General features: G+C 41.8%; 1 protein-coding gene across 4 annotated transcripts in view; it reads right to left on the reverse strand.

Annotated features, from left to right (window-relative positions):
- The window catches only part of GAREM1 (GRB2 associated regulator of MAPK1 subtype 1), a 72,529-nt gene that overhangs the window by 44,104 nt on the left and 8,175 nt on the right, over positions 1 to 20,250 (reverse strand). For all 4 annotated transcript variants that reach the window (XM_079982671.1, XM_079982673.1, XM_079982674.1 and 1 more), the window contains one exon: positions 7,505 to 7,645. In XM_079982671.1, the coding sequence (XP_079838797.1) occupies positions 7,505 to 7,645 (141 nt within the window). The remainder of the gene's footprint in view (positions 1 to 7,504; positions 7,646 to 20,250) is intronic.

The following is a 20,250-nucleotide window of genomic DNA, read 5'->3' on the forward strand; positions in this document are numbered from 1 at the left end:
GTGCTTAGGATTCATACGGAATCACATTATGCTGCCATCTATTATTTGCAACTGTTAGAGACAATGGATCATGCACTTTTCCCAGGCTCTCTCACACTACATAGAGAGCGATGCAGGTAGTGTTTTGCTACACTAGCAAGAAGATTATTAGTACTCAGACACTTTAAATAAATCCAGGTTAATTGAGAACGAACAGTGCATCTGTTCCGGTCTGCTTTCAGACTACTTCGATTTTTCTGGTTTCTTGCAGTGAAGGAGAGCCCCCCTCTCCCCCCACAATGCATAGAGAAAATGCTTTAAGCATTATAGATGACTTTTCAGTGATTGTACATTATGTGTAATGCACACAATAGGTATTTGTTCGCAATGAACCGCTAAGCAGTGAGCCTCAGTTCAGCAACAGCCGCTGCCTAGTACCACAATTCAGTCACAGTCCGAGAAATCTATGATGTCAGTTGCTTTAATAGGCCAGGCTGACGTGCCTGGCACTGACTCCCAGACATGAAGCGCTTCTGGTTTCCATGGGGAGGATTGCTGACTGAGGTATTCCAACCACACTTTCTACCAGCATTCTCTAGACCAAGGCGTGCACACATACACATCTGAGCAAACATTGAACAGTATGACGTAACCCAACACCATAGGTGTTTTCAATGCCTTCCTTTTAAAAGCATCAGGAGTCCCAAATCCATTACAGATTGAAACAGCCATTCAATTCAAACAGTTCCTTCCCCGGTGGAATTAATATTTCTGGAATCCAAGGGCTGTATCTGGTCTCCTTTACCAATGATTTCGAAAGATGGCTGGAGGAGAGTTGGGTTCCTACAACAATTTACAGACAGGGGAAACAACCCCAGTGAAGACAGAGTTGTAAGGGGAGAGGAGAGGAGGGGAGGCCATGCTTCAGAGAGTGAACAGAGGTAAAGGATAAGGCAGCCTCTTGAGTAACCAGGTCTATATCTGTCTATCTGTCTGTCTATCTATCTATCTATCTATGAATGACATGACTTTATATTTGAGTAGCAGAATCTTGAACCTGGCCCAGAAGGAGACTAGCAAGTTAATGAGCCAGCAATGTAGCCACTGCATTCTGACCAGCTGCAGTCTCCAGATTAAGCTTCAGGGTAATCCCACAAAGATTACATTGCAGATACCCAACCTTGAAGTTCCCTGTGCGTGTGAGCCAAACTATCCTGATCTTAGCCACCGAGGAAATGGGTGCCTCTAATGACAGAACTAGATCCAGGAGTTCGCCCAAACTCTGCACCTGTTCCTTCTGGTTGCTGTCAGAATCATACTTCAGAAAGGAGGAAATGTTATGAAGGAGTGTCTGATAACAAGGAGTAGAAAAGACAAATGATTCCAGGAAGAGACTTCAGGGTTTGTGAACGAAAGAACATGCATGGGTAGAAATGTGAGGAGCAGGCAAGGGAACTGAGCAGACTTATTAAAAGGAAAGGGAAAAAGAATTGGAGCAGTCTTGAGTTCAAAGCATTCTGACACATCTGGGGTACACAGATGTACTAGGCTCTGAAGTAGAGGGGACAAATAGAAGGAAGGTCTCCAGCACTTTTCCAGAAACGGAAGAGCAGAAAAGTGGGTGCATTTGCTCCATTTTCCAATGTGACCACCCTGGAAACACTTGGAAGAAAGCAGGGACTATGTAAGAGCACACATATTCCTAGTTCACCCCCAGAAAACGGCAAGGGGGGTTGCGGGGAGGGGAAGAGTAGCCTCAAGGGGGTAATTTCTAGTTCTATAATTTTATGCCCAAAGTTGGAAATGACTATGGAGGAAGAGATAATGGAGAGGTAGACACCTACAGGTTACATAATAGGGGATTATCTTTAATAGCAGTGTTAAAGGCTTGAAAACACTATGGCAAGCAAACAGACAAATGTAGAAGCAAGATTGGCTGGTTTTCTTTTTCCAGGATTAAGACAATCCTAGCCAGCTGGAGCCCAGCTGTTGGGTCTCACTCTTCCTCCCTCTTCCTCCCACACATGCACAGATCCTCCCTTCTTGTCCTTTTATGCTTGGCTGTTAAGTGATCCTTGCAGGAAGCAACCTTGGCTCACACAATTAGCTCCCTGCCAAGTTTTTGCCCTGACCCAAATATTATTCATTTGGCACAGTGATTACCCTCCTCTTCTCACTAGGAAGCTTCAGACCCAAAGCAATATACATGCATATGAATCTGCAGTGGAAGCATGGTGATGCTGAAATAAAACACCAAATTCCTGTGTCCATAGCCAGCATTCCCCCCCCCCAAGGTGGAAAGATTTGCCCCCTACTTAACATTCTGCCCTATAGCATTTTCTAAGCAGAAAAGCTTCAAGGTTCTAGCCTGCCTGGAAATCCATTGCTTAGGAATGCCAAACACCTGCCTACCCCCCCCCCCCAAATTAAAATGCTGTCCATAAAACACCCCCCCAATACATGTGTGGACAAACATCTGTCTTTATCCCATGACTGCTAAGCTTACTCAGCAGTCTTTGGCAAGTGACTTTATCAAAAGCTTTTTGAAAGTCCAGATTACACAATGCCCAGTAGATCACCCCTATGCTTATCATTTTTGCAGAAGCTATGCCAGTTCTTCTTCAGCAAGATTTGTTCTTAAATGCTTGGTACTTTTATTTTTAATTATGTTTTCCACAAGTTTCCCCAGAACGGACAAAGCATATCCAATTAGGATTGATGCCATTGCCAAGTGGAGCCTCCTACACCCAGCCTGGACAGCCCATTCAGAAGGAAAATATAGCTGATGACATCAAAAGCCACAAGACATCCAAGAGAATCAGCAGGGTTGTACTCCCCCCCCGCCCCCCTCTCAGCAACGGTCATCCCATAGGGCACCCAAGGCAGCTTATTAACTTGCTTGCATTTTGGTGTAACAGGCTTCTGTTGCATGGGGAAATACGAATAATCAGAATTAATGATATGATTACCGGTGTACAGATAAACAGAAAGATGGCTATCATATCTCATATCTCTCTTCTTATCCATGCTAAACATACCCAACTCCCTCCAAAGTTCCTCTAAGGTTTGGTTTCCAGACCCTTGATCATCTTGGTTTGCCTTCTTTTGCACATGTTCCAACTTCTCAATATCCTCCTTAAATTGTGGTGCCTAGAACTAGAGAGTACTCCAGGTATGGTCTGACCAAGGCAGAATAGAGTAGTACTATTACTTCCCTTGATCTAGACACCATAGCATGGTGTGCCCAAAGTAGTAGTCCAATCCTTTTAGAAACTAGCTCAGCCGACAATGATTCATTGCAGCTCAACTGCTTCACTCGTCAAATCTGTGTACAAAGTAGCATTCAAGTTTAGCCAAGTATAGCTGCACAGGGGGAAACTTTGGAAATATTCAGAAAAGCAGCATGTTAAGACATGTGCTGATCATGTTATTTCCACTGCACTCAGAGGCACTGTGCATCTATCACTCTCCATACAACACAAAGAAGTAAGCTTTATTCTTTAGAGTTGTGTTTTGTTTTTTAAATTAAAGAATAGCTAGGTTTCCCCCCACCAATTTGAAAAAAACCCAAAAGAGTTTCAAGAAGAGCTGTAGGCAAGGTTAATGCCCTAACAGTAGTTCCAGCTACTCTGTAGTCTGAAGGAATTGCAACACACTGTAGCGTGTTTCTTTGTAAACAAGGCAGACTAGTTCCCCTCACCTAAAACCAATACTTTAAACAAATGATCTCACTGAAGTGTGATGCCGTGGTGGCACTCTTCATTGCAAAGAAGTAGGAAGAGAGCGAGATGCCTTGTGACAGAGCATGCCCCCATCTGGCAGAAAGCCCAGATGCCATGGGATGGCTTCAAGCTTGTGCTCAAATTATGTCTGAGGGTTATAGTGAGGTCTGAACATTAAGAGTTTTAAAAGATTTAAGGGGTTGGTTTTTCTTAGCGTATGCATTCTAAGACCCAACATACAGAGAGATCTAGGAGATGGTTCTGGGGAAGAACTTCCTTCTCTTCCCCTCTAGCAGCTCTTAAGATAAAGAAGCCAATCACCTGGAGCTTGCTGTAGTCCCCACCACCACGGCAGTCAGATTTCAAGGCACTTGAATGCCACAATGGAAGAACCTGGACTTCACATGTAGCCACTTTGCACTCACTTTGAATAATGCAGCAATAAGCCACTTTGGGGATTGTTGTTTTACAATCAAGCAGTATATAAACTGTACAAAATAAATAAAATAAAATACCAAAGACAGTTAAAGTAAGTTTGCTCAGGCTTATCCCAACTAGCTGACTCATCCATTTCATTTGGATTTTATGTATATTTTAATAAATTTGGTTTTATATGTTAAGATTTTATCTTCACTGGGATTTTATACTTCAAGATCTTTACACAGGAAGTGGTCTCTGTATACCTTACTTTAATAAAAACAAACAAACTGGGCAACAATATTATCAACTCCTTGTTCTCTCTTCTAGATTTAGAACTTGTATCCCTTTAAAGTTTGTCACAAGACGCCTGCATGCAAGACACATATTCTCTCTCCTCTTCCTAGAGCAGCATCCATCAACCACAGGCACTGCATAGATCCAAGTTGAAGCTCTAAGGTAAAGGTAAAGGGACCCCTGACTATTAGGTCCAGTCGTGACCGACTCTGGGGTTGCGGCACTCATCTCACTTTATTGGCCAAGGGAGCCGGCGTACAGCTTCCAGGTCATGTGGCTAGCATGACTAAGCCGCTTCTGGCGAACCAGAGCAGCGCACGGAAACACCATTTACCTTCCTGCCGGAGTGGTACCTATTTATCTACTTGCACTATGACCTGCTTTTGAACTGCTAGGTTGGCAGGAGCAGGGACCAAGCAACGGGAGCTCACCCCGTCACGGGGATTTGAACCTCCAACCTTCTGATCGGCAAGTCCTAGGCTCTGTGGTTTAACCCATGTCCCTGTTGAAGCTCTACATGGGTATAATTTCTGCTTTTCTGAGGCAAGCTGAAAAAATGCATGACTGCTCTTTCAAGAGATCAACCACACTCTTAAATCCCTAACATGGGCACACACAAGCCGGAAAATGCTTAAGTCAATCCACCCCATTTTCAACCTTGAGCTGGATCAGAAAACAATGTTCAGTTCTTTCAGAAAGCATATTGAGTAGTAAGTGCTCCTTTAATCATTTCGTAACATGGTTAACTCCCTGACACAGAATTTTACTCTTTAATGATGACAGACTTGGCATCACTAACCCTGGGAAAAGACACTGTGTGCTGTCAAACAAGAGCAAACTCTTGCCTTTGAACTTCTGCAATATTTACTCTTTTGCATACATCCCATATATACTTCACGTTATGCACAATACTTTTGATCTTATTTCCACATGGGTATATGAGTTATTATATGTAGTGCTGGTCTTCTGTTTTTAATCATTCTAAACTGAACTGGGTAGAGCCTCAATTTCTAGATTCCATTCATGGATTTGTATCTGCACCACAAAGCAAAGCTATTTAGACTAATAACTTCTCCAAAGAATCTCGGTAACTGTAGCAGAAGAAAACCAGCACTCACACAGCAATCATAACCAGGGGACTTCAGGAAAGGCCATGGCAATCAATGTTTTACAACTATTTTCTGCTGATGGTGTAGATGTGGTTTGGGAAGCAAAAGGAAAGAAATGTTACAAGTGGAATGTATGCAGAAACCACATAACAAATATACCACACCAGTAACTGCTTTGAATGAGTTCCCCGTAGTAATTGTATCATATGATGCAGGGGATTAAGATTCAGAAACTGAAGATAGGAAGAGAAAGTGCCTCTGATGTGGAAGATGAAGTTGCTTTTTATACTACTCATCTGAATTGCACCTCTGTATTGCTTTTTAGTTTCCTTGCAGAATCACTAAATTCATAAATGAGTTGTTTGGGTGAGAGAGAGAGAGCACATTATGACAAACACAAGTAACATTATCAGATAGTGATCAAATTACAAAGGCCCTCAGAGGTACTCTTTAAATTGCAGTTAAAGTCTAATAGTCTCTCAAGAAAAAGCCTGCCAACTGATCCATAGAGCCACTGAGTGTACGTAGTAGGAAACTGGCCTCTGATTGCCCCACAATAGATGTACCAGTAACTTTGGCAAATTTCAGTACTGTAAAATGCTAATAGGATTTACTGTTGCCAGTTGTGTTCCTAAATACCACTTTTTATTTAAAGGCGGTCAATGTGGTGCCTTCCAGATGTTGTTGGACTACAACTCCCATCACTCTTGACAACTGGCCATATTGGCTGGCACTGATTGGAGTTATAGTCCAACAACATCTGGAGGACAATAGGTTGGGGAAGGCTACCCGAGGTCCTCGTCCCTTCAACCCCTACCCTATAATTATTTTTCCTTTATAAGGAGAGGGAAAAAAGATATATTTCACATATTGCTGAAAACAGGAGGTTACTATTTAAGAATGAGTAGGAGAGTTCATATGATCATAACTTAGTGTGGTAAGTCGTGCTATGAATGTCCTTCTAGCCCCTCCCTAAATGCAACTCTTCAATTAATTATAGTTTCCCATTTTGTCTGAACTATCGTTAACTATAATTTATGGAAGACTTCCTGCTCTGTTCACTTGCTTGCACAATGGGAGGATCAAAAGGGCTACCTAGGTGATTCTGAGGCTCATTCCTATCTTGTCTTCTTAAGCAGAGACATGATTGCCCCAACACACTCATTGTTGCAGACCAAGGGACCTTTTGGAACAGTGAAGCAAAAGAACAGTGTTTTGATTAGAATTGCAGTCTTGACCCAGTTTTAAAAAGATGTAAGAGAAAGGAAGCTTAAATGCAGCTAAGGAAATTTCAAATTATAGCTGTCACTTTATTTTTATTTATTTTTTTAAAAAACTTGCACTGAAAAGGGGCCTGGCAAGCCTTGAACAGAGGGAGTAAGAGAAATGAAAAAAGTCCCCAGGAAAAGCAACAGACTGGCCACAACTATTTATTCCAGACAACAGGGAACTCTTAGAACTCAGCAGAAAAGGAAGGCATGCATGAACTTGCAGCGATGTCATAGGTTAGACTAAACAATAGTTGTTTACAAGAGAAAGTAAGTTTTTTAAAAAAATGATCCTGATTGGCATCCGTTCCAAGTCCACATGCTTATTCAGAAGCACGTAGCACTGCTGCCAGGAACAGGCATAAGTAGGCTATCATGTGGCTCAGTACATTTTCAGGCATGATGTAGTTGGGCACCTGATCTTTTTTCAAAACAACTTTGGAGGACTGTTTTGCATGAGACTTGTACCACTTTTCTCCAGCAGCTAATGAAGCTTTCCTAGTTAAAATCACGATTTAGCAGTTTATACTGGTGCGTATCATCAGCTTGTAGGAATAAGATACAGCTCCTTTTCTGCACTTATTTTGTTAAAGTAATAGTCACCTTTGCTGTCAATTTTGCTTTCCTTTGCCAAGCATCCAAAAAGCTGGCGTAATTGGTGGGCAACTCAGTCACCCTTTATTTTGCAGTTCAGAGCCAAAGCCACACTTACCAGCATAATGCACAGGGATTTCTATCTTCGGCCCTATGACGTAATGTCCCTCCTCCAGACTATGAGCTGTAATTGTGGTCCACTGTCGGCATGAATGAATCAAAAGGTAATCACTCTCCCTAAGACCTTCTATAGCTTCTCCTGCAAAAACAAATGAGAGCAAACAATCAATACCATAATCAACATGTAGAATACTTTCAGATACCACATACAACGCTTGAGCTAATATATTATAGTATATTAGTATAGTGGCCAACTGGTGGATCTGTGAAATCCCAGGTGCAAATCTAATCTCTGCAATGAATTTAGTATGTGGTCTTAGGCAAACAGCTGTCTCAGCTTTTGGACTGTATCTGCATTGTGGGTCTACAGTGCCAAATTCTCACAGGGTTACAGAAAGATTTATTGAACTTAATGCAAACATATATATTACAATGATACTGTTACTTTTTTGGTTTTGGCCTATTGTCATTGCCATTTCAGTGTCTGGCAAGCAGGGCAAATCCATCCATCTTCAATTTCCATTGAAATTCCTAATCTTTCCCTACTCTCTCCGAAGCAAAAAAAAAGTGCAAGCTGTGCCTCTTTTATAGGTTTCAGGAATATTATAATGATCCTTGGATTGCTATGCTGTGTTCTGAAGCCAGCTTTTGATAGGTAAGCAGTGGTGTAGGGTGGAACATTTACCATAATGACACCCCCCCCCCAGTTATATTTTTCTGTGCAGGGATCTTTTCCATTTCTAAAAAAATTAACCCATTTCATAAAAATTAATGCCATCAACAAAGGACCATGTCAAAGGCTGCTCCTGTTCCCATCACTGGAGTCGGGGGTGCAGTAATTGTGCCCCTCCACTAGGTAAGGAGATGCCATTAAAACCTGATCCTATGAGCTACTATGCCATCCATCTGAGCCATGTCTCTTCAGAAATTTTCTACTAGTCTTTTACTTCAAGGCTACTATTATTCTGGATCCACCCAAATGCACATTATATGCTGAAATAACCTATGTTAACAAAGAAAACAGAATCATCTTGATAAATCATGGCAAAGTCATGCAAATTCCTAACTTTAGTTTGGAAGAAACCAAGCAGGCTGACACAGGCCTAAATTAGTTGAAATTGTAACTTAGGGTGGAGCAAAACCCGTATAATTAGAAACAAGCTATCCTGTCACAATGTTTTCTAACTCTTTTAATGTCTCTCTCTGTTGGAATGGGGCAGAATGGATCAAGATGTGTTAGTAGAACTGAGACCAAAAGAAATTTATTAATACTTCAATTTGGCACTGGTTTTCTGTAGACATGTTTTATGATTTCAGGAGGAAATTTACTGCATTTCCCATCCTCTCCCAACCCATCCCGAATTCCTGCTTTCTGATTCAAGCCAATCCTTTTGTTGTGAAACACCTACTGGTGCTATAGCACAATGTAATTTAGATGCTTTGTAATCCCTCCTGTCTGGGAACCAGGTCACTGAATATTGCGCTTGTGGTGATTCTGCATGACTTGTACCTCCTTCCTACTCTCCCTTCTTGGGTGGCACACTTGTAAAGTGCAGTCCAGGGCAGACACCCATCTGCCTACACGTAAGCACACTTTCTCTGCTACAGGCAGTGGAAAAATCCAGGATATGAATACCAAGGAGATTCACACTTTGCTACATGATTCTTCTCTTTGGATGCTAGGGAATCACATCCAGTGAGGTTTTCCTTAATACCCAATATTCTTTCTGCAACCAGATTGGTGAAGTGTTTTTCTGCCTGTATGCTGCCATGGCTCCTATGAATGCAGTTTCTCCAAGACAGTAGTCTTCCCTATTGTTCAAATCTGATGAAACTTGCTAAGACAGCAGGACAATCAATAAGCACCATCATTAACTGACTTGTTTTGTTCCTCTCTGCCATGCATCTTTATTTCCTTTATTTTACCACCAACCCTGGAAATGGTTTGAATGTGTTCCGCATTATTGTATGTGGAGCTAAACCAGATCTGGGCCTAGTTAAAACATGACAGGAGACCACATAAGAACCTGTGCAACCTCAAAACTTTTAAAAGAAAAAGGAAGTTATTCAGACCACAAAATGCATCTGTTCAGACAGGCATTTTAGACGATGTCTGTGAGTGAGTTTGGCTATTTTTGATACTGTTGGTGAACTGTTTTCATTGACACAGTATGATTTTAAGTGATGTTTAAATTATTGTTTTTTAACCATTTTCTTATGTACACCCTGGAATCCTATGGGCCAGGACGTGGCTTATAAATATAAATAATGCATCAATAATATAACAGGCGAGTCATATACTCCTCACATCTTACAATACAGGCAGGCAAAAGACAGCTTTTTGTTATTTTTAAAGAAACTTTAGTAATGCCCATTTCTGTTTTAATCTTTCTATAAACCTCAGGAATCTTAATTCTTAGCACATTAGTCTGAGCATAATCAATTGTTTAATGTGGAGCAGCACACTGATAAGCACTGCCTTTTTCAAAATGGCTATTTCTATATTCATCAGCTATTATCAAGTATGAATACATTACCAAAACAATTTACATCTCTCTGGTATCTCAGACATCCTCAAATCTTTCATACAAATATATTCAATGTGACATTTAATTACTTTTTTTTAACTCAGACATATGGCTTATGTACTTCAATACATGTTTTTATAGTCAGTGAGAAATAGCACTTCTTGCCTACAGACTGTTGTGCAATGATTCAACTAGCTACTGGCATTTTGCTAGCACTCAAACGTGAAAGTGCAAACACTACTATATTTCTCTGTGTTCTCCTGAAAGTTCATTATTTGGATTTTGGAAATCTTTTTAGAACGTAGACAAGCTCAGGAATTGTTAAGCAATAACACAAAAGCGGATCGCATGCTATGTAAAAAGTGTTTGGGGGGGGGGGAACCATCCCAGAATGCCCTGTGCCAAAAAACGATGTGGCCTCTGTAGTGCTTATATAATGATTTCTCAAAGTTTGATTGCCACACATAATTAAAACTGGACAGGAACAGTGAGGGTGTTGATGAGCTAATATTACAAAATCTCATTAGTAATGCATTCATTAAGATGGCATCTAGCTATACCATTTGCCAGCAACCATTCCCTCTACGTACAAAATGCACACTGCATTTGTTAATTAGAGGGAGGCAACCAGAGCAGAAACCTATTTTCTAAGAATCCTATAACCAACAGTCTCAGTCTATGTTTCTGCCCTACAAATCCATAAACACGCCACCAATCTGAGAAGGGGGAACGACAAAAATATGTTCTTCCCCCAAATCAATGGGATAAAAATGGAGCTGTAGATATGATCCTATTATAAGCTGCAAGACAACCCAAGAACACAATGCCAATTCAGTATTTGAACACTCACTATGGAGGAACTTCAGGGAATCTTTAAAAAAAACAACCAAGCTAAAGACAAGCACTGTAATTCCCAAGCCAACGAATACGGGAATACTGATAGAGAAAGATGTTGCCGTTACACTTCTAGAAACAAAGCTCAAAGGCACTGCCTCATTGCTCTAGTATGGAAGCAAGTGATAACAGACCTATTTCTCCATTCATAATGATGAAATTTTCTATGCCTACATAGGAATGAAATCAGCAGATATGAAATACATCCCACTCCGGCTCATTTAATTGTACTCCCACAGAGTTTGGCATATGATCTTTGAGGGAAGCTATAGCAAGGAAGAATGCAATCTGGTTCCTTCAAAGGAAGAAATATTAGACTAATGAGATCACTCTGGCAATCTCTCTCTCTCTCTGTGTGTGTGTGTGTATTCCTGCATTCAGGGGGTTGGAATGGATGATCCTCAGAGTCCCACAGCTCTATGATTTTCTCCCTCTCTCTGCATGAGCACACTTGCCCTGGGCCTTAGAAAGCTAAGCTGGCTGGGGCCCCCCAACCTCTGGGAGACACCACTCTTTGGGGCAGGTGGGTGGGACAGCTCAGAGACCAGGGACAGCAGCAGCTGCTGCCTGGAGGACTCCCAAGGAGAGGAGGCTGAGGGAACACTCCACAAGGGAGGGTGTTTGAAAAAGGGTGAGGGGCTGCCAGCTCTGCAGGCAAGGGGTGACATAACTGGGCTCCTGAGCCCCACAGGCGTGCCGCAGAAAGAATGTAGTTGATTAAGGGAGCCATGGACTCAAAAAGGTTGAAAACCTCTGATATAAGAGGCGGATGTGAGGGGGGGGCTGGTTGGTCAAGATGAACCTTGGAAAAGTGTTACCTTGACCTTGACCCTAACGGGCCATGCACCAGCCTCCAAGGGAAACTGCACTATGCTGCATTTCCAACCACCAACCAACCATTCCCAACATCTAGAAGAACTTCCAGCTTAGCCTCCAACACAGAGTGAAACCAAGAGTCGCTGTGGGAGAAGGTGAGTTTGGCACATATACGGAAAAACTTGCAGCACCTAAAATTTCTGGATCTTGGCTGCAAAATGTTTTCTAATTACAGTGAGCCAGGCAGAACTAGAGCCAATTTATTTGAAAGGTGCCAAATATAGAGTGACATTAAGAGCATTTCCCCCCACCATAAAAAGTAGTTTTACTTACAAAAGTAAAAAAACAAGTGACTCATTCACTCACAGAAATAGGCTGCAGTATGTGATATAAGCCTCCCAAAAGCTGATTTTTTTATTTTAAAAATGCCCACAAAAATGGTGACTGTGATAAGTGCCTATAATAAAGAACTTCTTTCCATTCCTCCTGCCTTTGAACAGACAACATCCATGCTCCACTTTCTCTAGCTCTCACAGCTACCTAAGTTGACTTGCAGCAACACACATTTGTATCCACTCTTTCCTCTTAAACGAATTCTGTTCTATGCATGCCTGTCTGATTTTTTTTTGCCTTCTCGACTCCATATTTAGAATTATAATTTTACTACCCCTTAGCCATTACCAAAGAGTTGCCAACCTAGCTTAAATACTGCCTGTATATTCAACTTTTTATTTCTGTAACAGCTTGCACATTAATCCATTTTTTTTGCCATTTGCAATTGTTTATAAACTTTGATCTGCTGTCTGATTACTATTTCCCCCGGCATAAGTGTAATGCAAGCATAATTTGCCCTGTGAAATGTGCATAACTGTGTGTTTCTCCTCAATGTACATATGTTTGTCATGTACTCATGCATCTCTTCAACACATGTAAATGAAGCCACACAGTAAGAGCTTGGGGTCTAGCTTTAAGGCAGCACAATGTGCAGAACAAATTTATTGTTTACATGGTATGGAAGTGAAGATGGATGTCGGAACCTAAAAGTTCCATGCTTTTTGGTGCATGGTTGAATTTGTAAGCACCTTTGCTTAAAACTTTTTTCAAACCCTAGAAACGATATTTGTGGTTTCAGGAGTGTGATTATGTCACTATAACATTCAACCGGACTTGTTTTACTGGGATTGCCTATGATTCTTTGATACTGTTATTCGTCCTGGACACTTGGGATAAAAGGATAACAATGGAGAAGCAGGAGCCAGTTATTGTGCACTTTGACCATCTTTGGTCAACAATTTCTGAAGCCTCAAAATTAACAGACTGTGTACTTATGTACTACGTTACAAAAACATATCACAGTGTCACAGCAAGTTACGCATACTGTGAATTGTCCCTCCAAGCTCAGGGACTGCAAACTTCATGTCAATTAAGACACGAGGAGATCATTGGCATTCTATAATAATTTTAAAGGCTGTCCATTAGTTGGATTGACTTTAACCTCAACAGAGCAGCAAAAGGAACAAATAAAATTTCACTGTGGAGAAAAGCATTCACTGTCAATGCCAAATGCTTTGTCACTTTCAGCCACCCTGAGGAGAGAGTTCTGTATCAAGATGAGCTTTCTTGGTATGAGGGCCACTCAACAGTATTTGAGGGGGACTATGAATGGACACAGTTTTACATTCTTACAGTATGTTAGCGGTGATCCTATTTCACAATTTGACTTTCAGAGAGAAGCAGAGGAGCACAATATATTCGGCCAAAGCAAATCTTTGTTCTTTTTAGTACTACTGAGCAATGTAACTGAATTCTACAAAGGCAACTAAGATGACATTTAAAGGGGGTCTGTGTTGTGTACTGCAAATAACTGCTGACTTGAAAAAGACAAAAGTGACCCATGGTTTTTTTCTTTTTTCCACTTTTATTTGAGATGGCAGCCAGCCAGCTAGACGTCTTTACACTCCACTGGCAAAATTTACTACAGTGCTGAAATAATTCCTGTATTGTAGCAGCACAGTAGTATATCACCATTTACACTCTGTTTGTTAGATGTCACAAGAGCCTTTTTAATATAAACATTCATTTTTTGCTTACAATCCTGACACCTACTGTGCTTCAGACACAAAAAGGAACTGAAGCCTTTTGCTAACAGCTGAAGCACGTGTGCAAATTAAAACAGCCTTCTTTTTTTATCCAAGAACCAAACAATGTTAATTTTCTGATCAATAGAACTTCACAAATGTTTTGTTTTATTTATGATGCATGGCTACTATTGTTATAACTCCTTCAATAGTAAGAAACTTCCTTCAAAGCTTTTCTCCCCCTAGTCAGTAGAAAGATGAAAGAAGCATCTCCTAAGATTTTTTGTACTTTGGTTTGGTCATCTAGTCCAATCCCCTGTAATGAAGGAATTACAGCTAAGAATAAAGTATGCAGTTCCAAAGGCTGGAGAACATAGAAATGAATGTGGGTGGGTGGGTGGAACCTCGGTTATTGCTTCCTTTATGAATATATTCACAAGACTTTAGTATTGCTAGCTAAAGAGCTGCCGGGTGTTTTTAAGTTCTATTCTCCCCTTGCAGGACTATTAGCTTGTATAAGGCTTTTCCAACCAACTGATTCTTCCAGAGGGGAACTAGGACCATGAATACCGACTCATAAGCCAGATAGCCCTTTAAGAGGCTCTTGCTGGTAAGCATAACAGTAACTCTGTCATGCTACAAGGCCCTGGTAATAACAAGACTTGCAGTGATTCAGATCTAAATAAGTGCCAAGGCAAACCATACATTTTGCAATGTATGGAGCATTCTTTTTTTTGTAAAATAAAGTCATGGCACACAATACAAAAGGTGGAACAGAGGAAGGAAAATGTTTTGTCTAAGAAGAGCTAGTTTTGAAAACTACGGCTCCTACATCTTTTTTAGATAAAGTGTGCAGGCTGTCACAAAAAAGAGAAATCAACCCATGGGTTGCCATGGGTTGGAGAAGAAAGTAACCTGTAGCTCTTCAGATGCCAACCCCATCTCCTATCAGCTCCAGCCAGCATGGCCAGTGGTCGGGGATGATGGGAGTTGTAGTCAAACATCTGGAGGGCTAAGGGTTCACAGCTCCTGCACTCAAAGCGCAGGAGCCCTAATACTGAAACATTGGTCAGCTTTCTTCCAGTGAGAATGCGCTGAATACCAAATGACTTTATGCTTCTCTCTCCAATTAATTGGATGTTTTCATGTGACAGTAATTCATAGGAATCAGTGAATTCCCCATGGCTTCTGCAAATGAGCGCCCACACAGAAGCTTGGCAGCACTAGGTAGCATGGGTTGGACAGCTGCCACTCTTTGTCTTTCCCTACGATGCTACAACCTCTCTCATTGCTCCCACATCCTCTTTGCCTCTACTTTGTGTGGAGAAGTCCCACCAACTCGTTTGTTCGCTCTGAGAGCAAAAGGGTGAAAGGATGATGTATTAGAGCTCAGGCTTCCTGGTGCCCACTGCAGAGGATGTGGAGAGGGGGACACTCAGCGGTATGGAAACCTTGACCCAGCCCTGAAGATGAACACAGAGCAGGATGTGTGATAGCTGGGAAGCACATGTTCCATCTTTATTTGTCTCACAATTCAGTTCTGGAAGAAGAGGATTATGCTCCCCAGTAGAAAGTAATTCCTCTCTCTCTAATGCAGCTGATTTACCTTCTGAAATGCTTCCACCCTCCCAGTTTTGAAGAGGCGGGTTGGCTAGCAGCAGACCCAAACTCCCCATTTAGGTGGACCTACATTAGAAGGGAACTTTGAATATATTCTCTGTCTTTTCGGCCAAAGTTCTCTAACTGCAAGTCATACAGAACTTGGCTTGGTTTGGTTTTTTAAATCACAACACATATCCTATTTTTTAAGTTTTTGCAGTCTGCTTGTGCAATGGGTAAATGGTCCAATACAATTAATTACCAAACGTATTGAAAAATTTCCCTCCATGTGAATGCTGAACTAATTTGGAGAGCCTGACAGAGGGATAATTTGATTTGGCTAGAGGCCAGGGAAACAGAAGGGAGGAGGGAGGCGGGTGTTGGACAGCATTTTCTGTTCTTATTTTGCATTTTAGGAAGAACTGACCTCTTGAACAGAAGTTCAGAGAAGGTTCAAAGACAGATGTAAACCAGCATAAAAGTTACATCGAATTTTCAGGTACTGTTCAAGTTCTTTGAGTTGTTCTACAATTTAGTAATGCCATATTTCAACTAAGGGGTATGAAAAAGCTGCTATCTTTTTAAATGACAGATTAGATTTACTTCCTCTTTGCTACTGATCAGCTTTACGCCAATTGCTGTTTACTGAACATATGTTAAATCAAGGGGGCGGGTTAAATACCATTTGGTTGACAGTTATTTCACATAGTATACCTGTTCCTGAAATTTCACACACTGAGCAAAGCAACAGATTTTAACACATTTAATTAGAAGACAGTGCTTTGACAAGAAAAAAGATTTTTTTCATCTGCAGTAACTTATTTAATTATACTATGTCCAGCAAAAAACAACAACACACACCTTTTAAATATGTGGTTCTATTAAGCCAAAGGTTAGCAATGTGGCATGTGTGAGCATAGTGGTCTCCTTGAGGATTCCATCTGGCACTCATAGAGCCTCTGAAATCTCTCTATTCATGGCTCCCTTGGCCATAAAGTGATGGTAAACTCTCCCCCCCTCCCCATTGCAAAATATCATAGGATCATAGCCTTGTAGAGATGGAACGGACTCCAAGGGCCATCTAATTCAACCCCTTGCAATGCAAAGTACATAAAACTGAAGGAGGAAGCTATAGGAGTGGCACTCTTTCCCCCTTCCTCTTTCAGCTCTATGTGCTTTCCAGGGGTCAGATTAATTCTACTGGATCCAACTTTCACCCAGAACCCTTGGAAAAGCAAGGTTTGTGTGTGTGTGTGTGTGTGTGTGTGAGCGAGCACATGCTGATCTGGGAGAGAAGTGATTAGAGTGGATGGCTCTCATAGCACTCACTCAAAATCCAAATGTGCCCATGGGTCCAAAAAGGCTGGTGACCCCTGCAGTAAGCTACATTATCTAACAGGCCTGTCTTCTATGAATTTGTCCAATTCTCCTTTGAAAGCTATCCAACTCTGCAGCTGTCACCACCCCTTATGGCTGAGAAATCCACAAGTTATCTGCTGCACGTAGCAGCAATTTTTCTTGTCTAAAGCTATACCAGTTTAATTGGGTAATGTAGAATTCTAGTAACATGGGAGATGGAGAAAAAAATTTCATCCCACATCATGCACGATTTTAGAAAACTCTACCCCACCCCTCTTACCTGGCTTTTTCTTACCTGCTAAAAAGTAAAAAGATCCAAGTTTGGGTGTAGCCGGGGGGGGGGCAGCTGCCCCCCCAAATCAAGAAAAGTAAATAAAAATACATAGTTAACTGAGGTACTGCGCCCCCCAACAAAAATCCTGGTTATGCCCTTGGCTCCAAATGCTTTAGTCTCTCTTTGTAGTGAAGGCTTTCCAGTCCCTGACTCATTTTGGCTGCAGCTTTACCACTTCTAGGATACCTCATTCAAGATGGGAGGTACTCAGAAATAAACCAACTTTAGGACAGTCTTTAGCATCAAAATGAGCCTATCCCTGACAATGAGCAACCTCCCTCCCTCCTTCAAAAATGCCTCCCTCCAGCCCTCTGCAAATGGGGGTTAACTGAGTTCACAAGCACCCTTTTATTCAACAGGTGGTAGAAATGGCTCCCATACAGAGGACATATTGTGTAGGATGGCATGATACAAGATGCAAGGATAGGAGTGTCGGATTAGAACTGGGGAGACTCTGGTTCAAATCCAACTCTGTCATGAAGCTCAAAAGGGATCTTGGTCCAGTTACCAGCTCTCATCCTAACCTACTTCACCATGATGTTGTGAGGATAACATGAGAAGGGACCGTGTACTCTGTCTTGAACTCCCAGGGGAACAGGTGGGATAGAAATGTAACAAATGAAATATGCGGTTCAACCACGCACAGCACAAAAAAACCTTTGCTTAACCTAAAGTCTGCTGGGTTTTGCTCAAGGTCAGTTTTTAACTGCTCTTCTACTACTTTTCAGCGCCCAGCTTAAAGGTAAAGGTAAAGGTACCCCTGCCCGTATGGGCCAGTCTTGCCAGACTCTAGGGTTGTGCGCTCATCTCACTCTATAGGCCAGGAGCCAGCGCTGTCCGCAGACACTTCCGGGTCACGTGGCCAGTGTGACAAGCTGCATCTGGCAAGCCAGCGCAGCACACGGAACGCCGTTTACCTTCCCGCTGGTAAGCGGTCCCTATTTATCTACTTGCACCTGGGGGTGCTTTCGAACTGCTAGGTTGGCAGGCGCTGGGACCGAACGACGGAAGCGCACTCTGCCGCGGGGATTCGAACCGCCGACCTGACGATCAGCAAGTCCTAGGCGCTGAGGTTTTACCCACAGCGCCACCCGCGTCCCTAGCGCCCAGCTTAGGAGGCGTTAAAAGGGGAATATACAAATTCTGGAGGAAAAGGCTATTAAATGTGACTGCTTGTGATGGTTGTCGTACTACCTCTAGGGCGCTATACCTAGTGAAAACAACAGTGGGAGAGAGCTCTTTGGTGGCAGAGTCACAGGTCAGCGGCAGAGCATTTCCTTTGTGCACAGAAGATCCTGGGTTCAATCCCTGGCACTTCCAGGCAGGGCTGGGAATGTCCCTTGCCTGAACTCCTGGACAACTGATGCCAGTTCATGTATTGTAGACAAAGCCAAGCTAGATGACCAATGGCGTGACTTGGTACACGGCAGATTCCTATGTTCCTTTTGTCTTCCTGCTTGTGAAATTCTCTTGACATCTGCTTAGTCACCATGGGAGGCAAAATTCTGGACTAGCTGAGGCCTTTGGTCTGATTCCACAGGGCTCTTTTTATGATCAGCCTGAATCCTACTGGTTAAGATTAAGGTTAAATGTTGGAGAAATCCAATTATTGCCAGGTATATCGTGGTCCCCCTTATCAAACTGAGGCCCCACCCAGGCTAACAAAGGATTCAGACCAAAGTTCTAGTACTATCTGCAGACACATCCTCCTGAGAATTTTAATTGAGCCTTTTGACTTGCCTACTCTATAAGGATTTCCCTACTGGCCAACTACAGTCCAGCTCCGCCACTTACTCATTTAGGCTTTCCTGACTAGAGTATATGTGCTGGGAAATGGTTTAGAGCTCATTGACAATTATTTCCATTAGGGGATGCTATTAACCTGACGTGTTGCTTTGGCATATTACAGAAAGGCTGCTATATGACTGTTGCAGAGGCAGGATAATATTAACACAGATTTCTCGTTGCATTAAATTGATGTAAAATATTAGCATGAGGTTTTTTATGGAAGTTCTAAACAGTTTCAGTGGGGGAGCGGGAATCCTTTGGGGAGGAAGAGCAGGATATAAGATCAATTTAAATAAATAAATTGGTTTTTAGGGTGTGTTCTCAGTTCTCACATGCCCACCACTTGCCCTGATACACAAACGCTTAGGGGAGATGCACACCTTATGTTTAAAACACACTCGATACACATGACTGTTCTACACCATAAATTCAAAGCACACCCAAAACACATTTAAAGCACATGACCTCCTTCAAAGAACATTGGGAACTATAGTTTACCCCTCACAGAGCTACATTTCCCAGCACCCTTAACAAATTACAGTTCCTGGTGTTCTCAAGGGGTGTGTGTCATATGCTTTAAATGTATGTTGGATGTGCTTTAAATTTCTGGTGTTGACCTGCCCTTTCAATTTGTTGATTCCAGCAAAGAGTAGGGGAGAAGCAAAGTGGAGACTTCCAGCAGCCTGCACTAACACATTGCACCCTGTTGCTAGACCACAGTTAAACATTAACTATGGCTTGACATTACATGCAAACTAGGCCATTAACAATTCATTGTGGGAAGTTCCTTAATATATTTTAGAAATGTTTAGTATGCCTCAAGTAGAGTAAAGAAAATAGAGAGGCTTTAACTTGGGAGAAGGACTGAATTCACAATCATACCACCTTCGTATTACGTATGGCAAGAAGCCATATTGTATTGCTTCCCACAAATTTATCTATTACTGAAGCAGGAAGTTAACACAATACAGCATATTGGATTGCACACGATCGAACATAAAGCAATGCCGTCACACTGAAAGCTATAGTCACATCCTTTGCCCATATCTGATTGTCTGTCAAAACACATTGAGGCAAATTTATTCTCAGCCCAACCGTCTATACACATCAACTTTGCAAGTACTGGGTTCAGTGGGACTCACTCTCAGATATGTTTGCATAGGATTGCAGCATAAGACCTCAGACTAAACTGCAGGGAACAGTCTGGCACTGAGAGCAATAAGGTACTGAACATGTGGAGGCTCCTCCTCTTCTCTATTCAATTGTACAATACAAAGAAAACCATTTACAAAAGCTATGTTTATTATTATTTGTTATTTTTATTAATCACTCTTTTCACAAAAGTAAC

Source organism: Podarcis cretensis, assembly GCF_951804945.1.
Source record: "Podarcis cretensis genome assembly, chromosome: 7".
NCBI classification, from domain to species: Eukaryota; Metazoa; Chordata; class Lepidosauria; order Squamata; family Lacertidae; genus Podarcis; species Podarcis cretensis.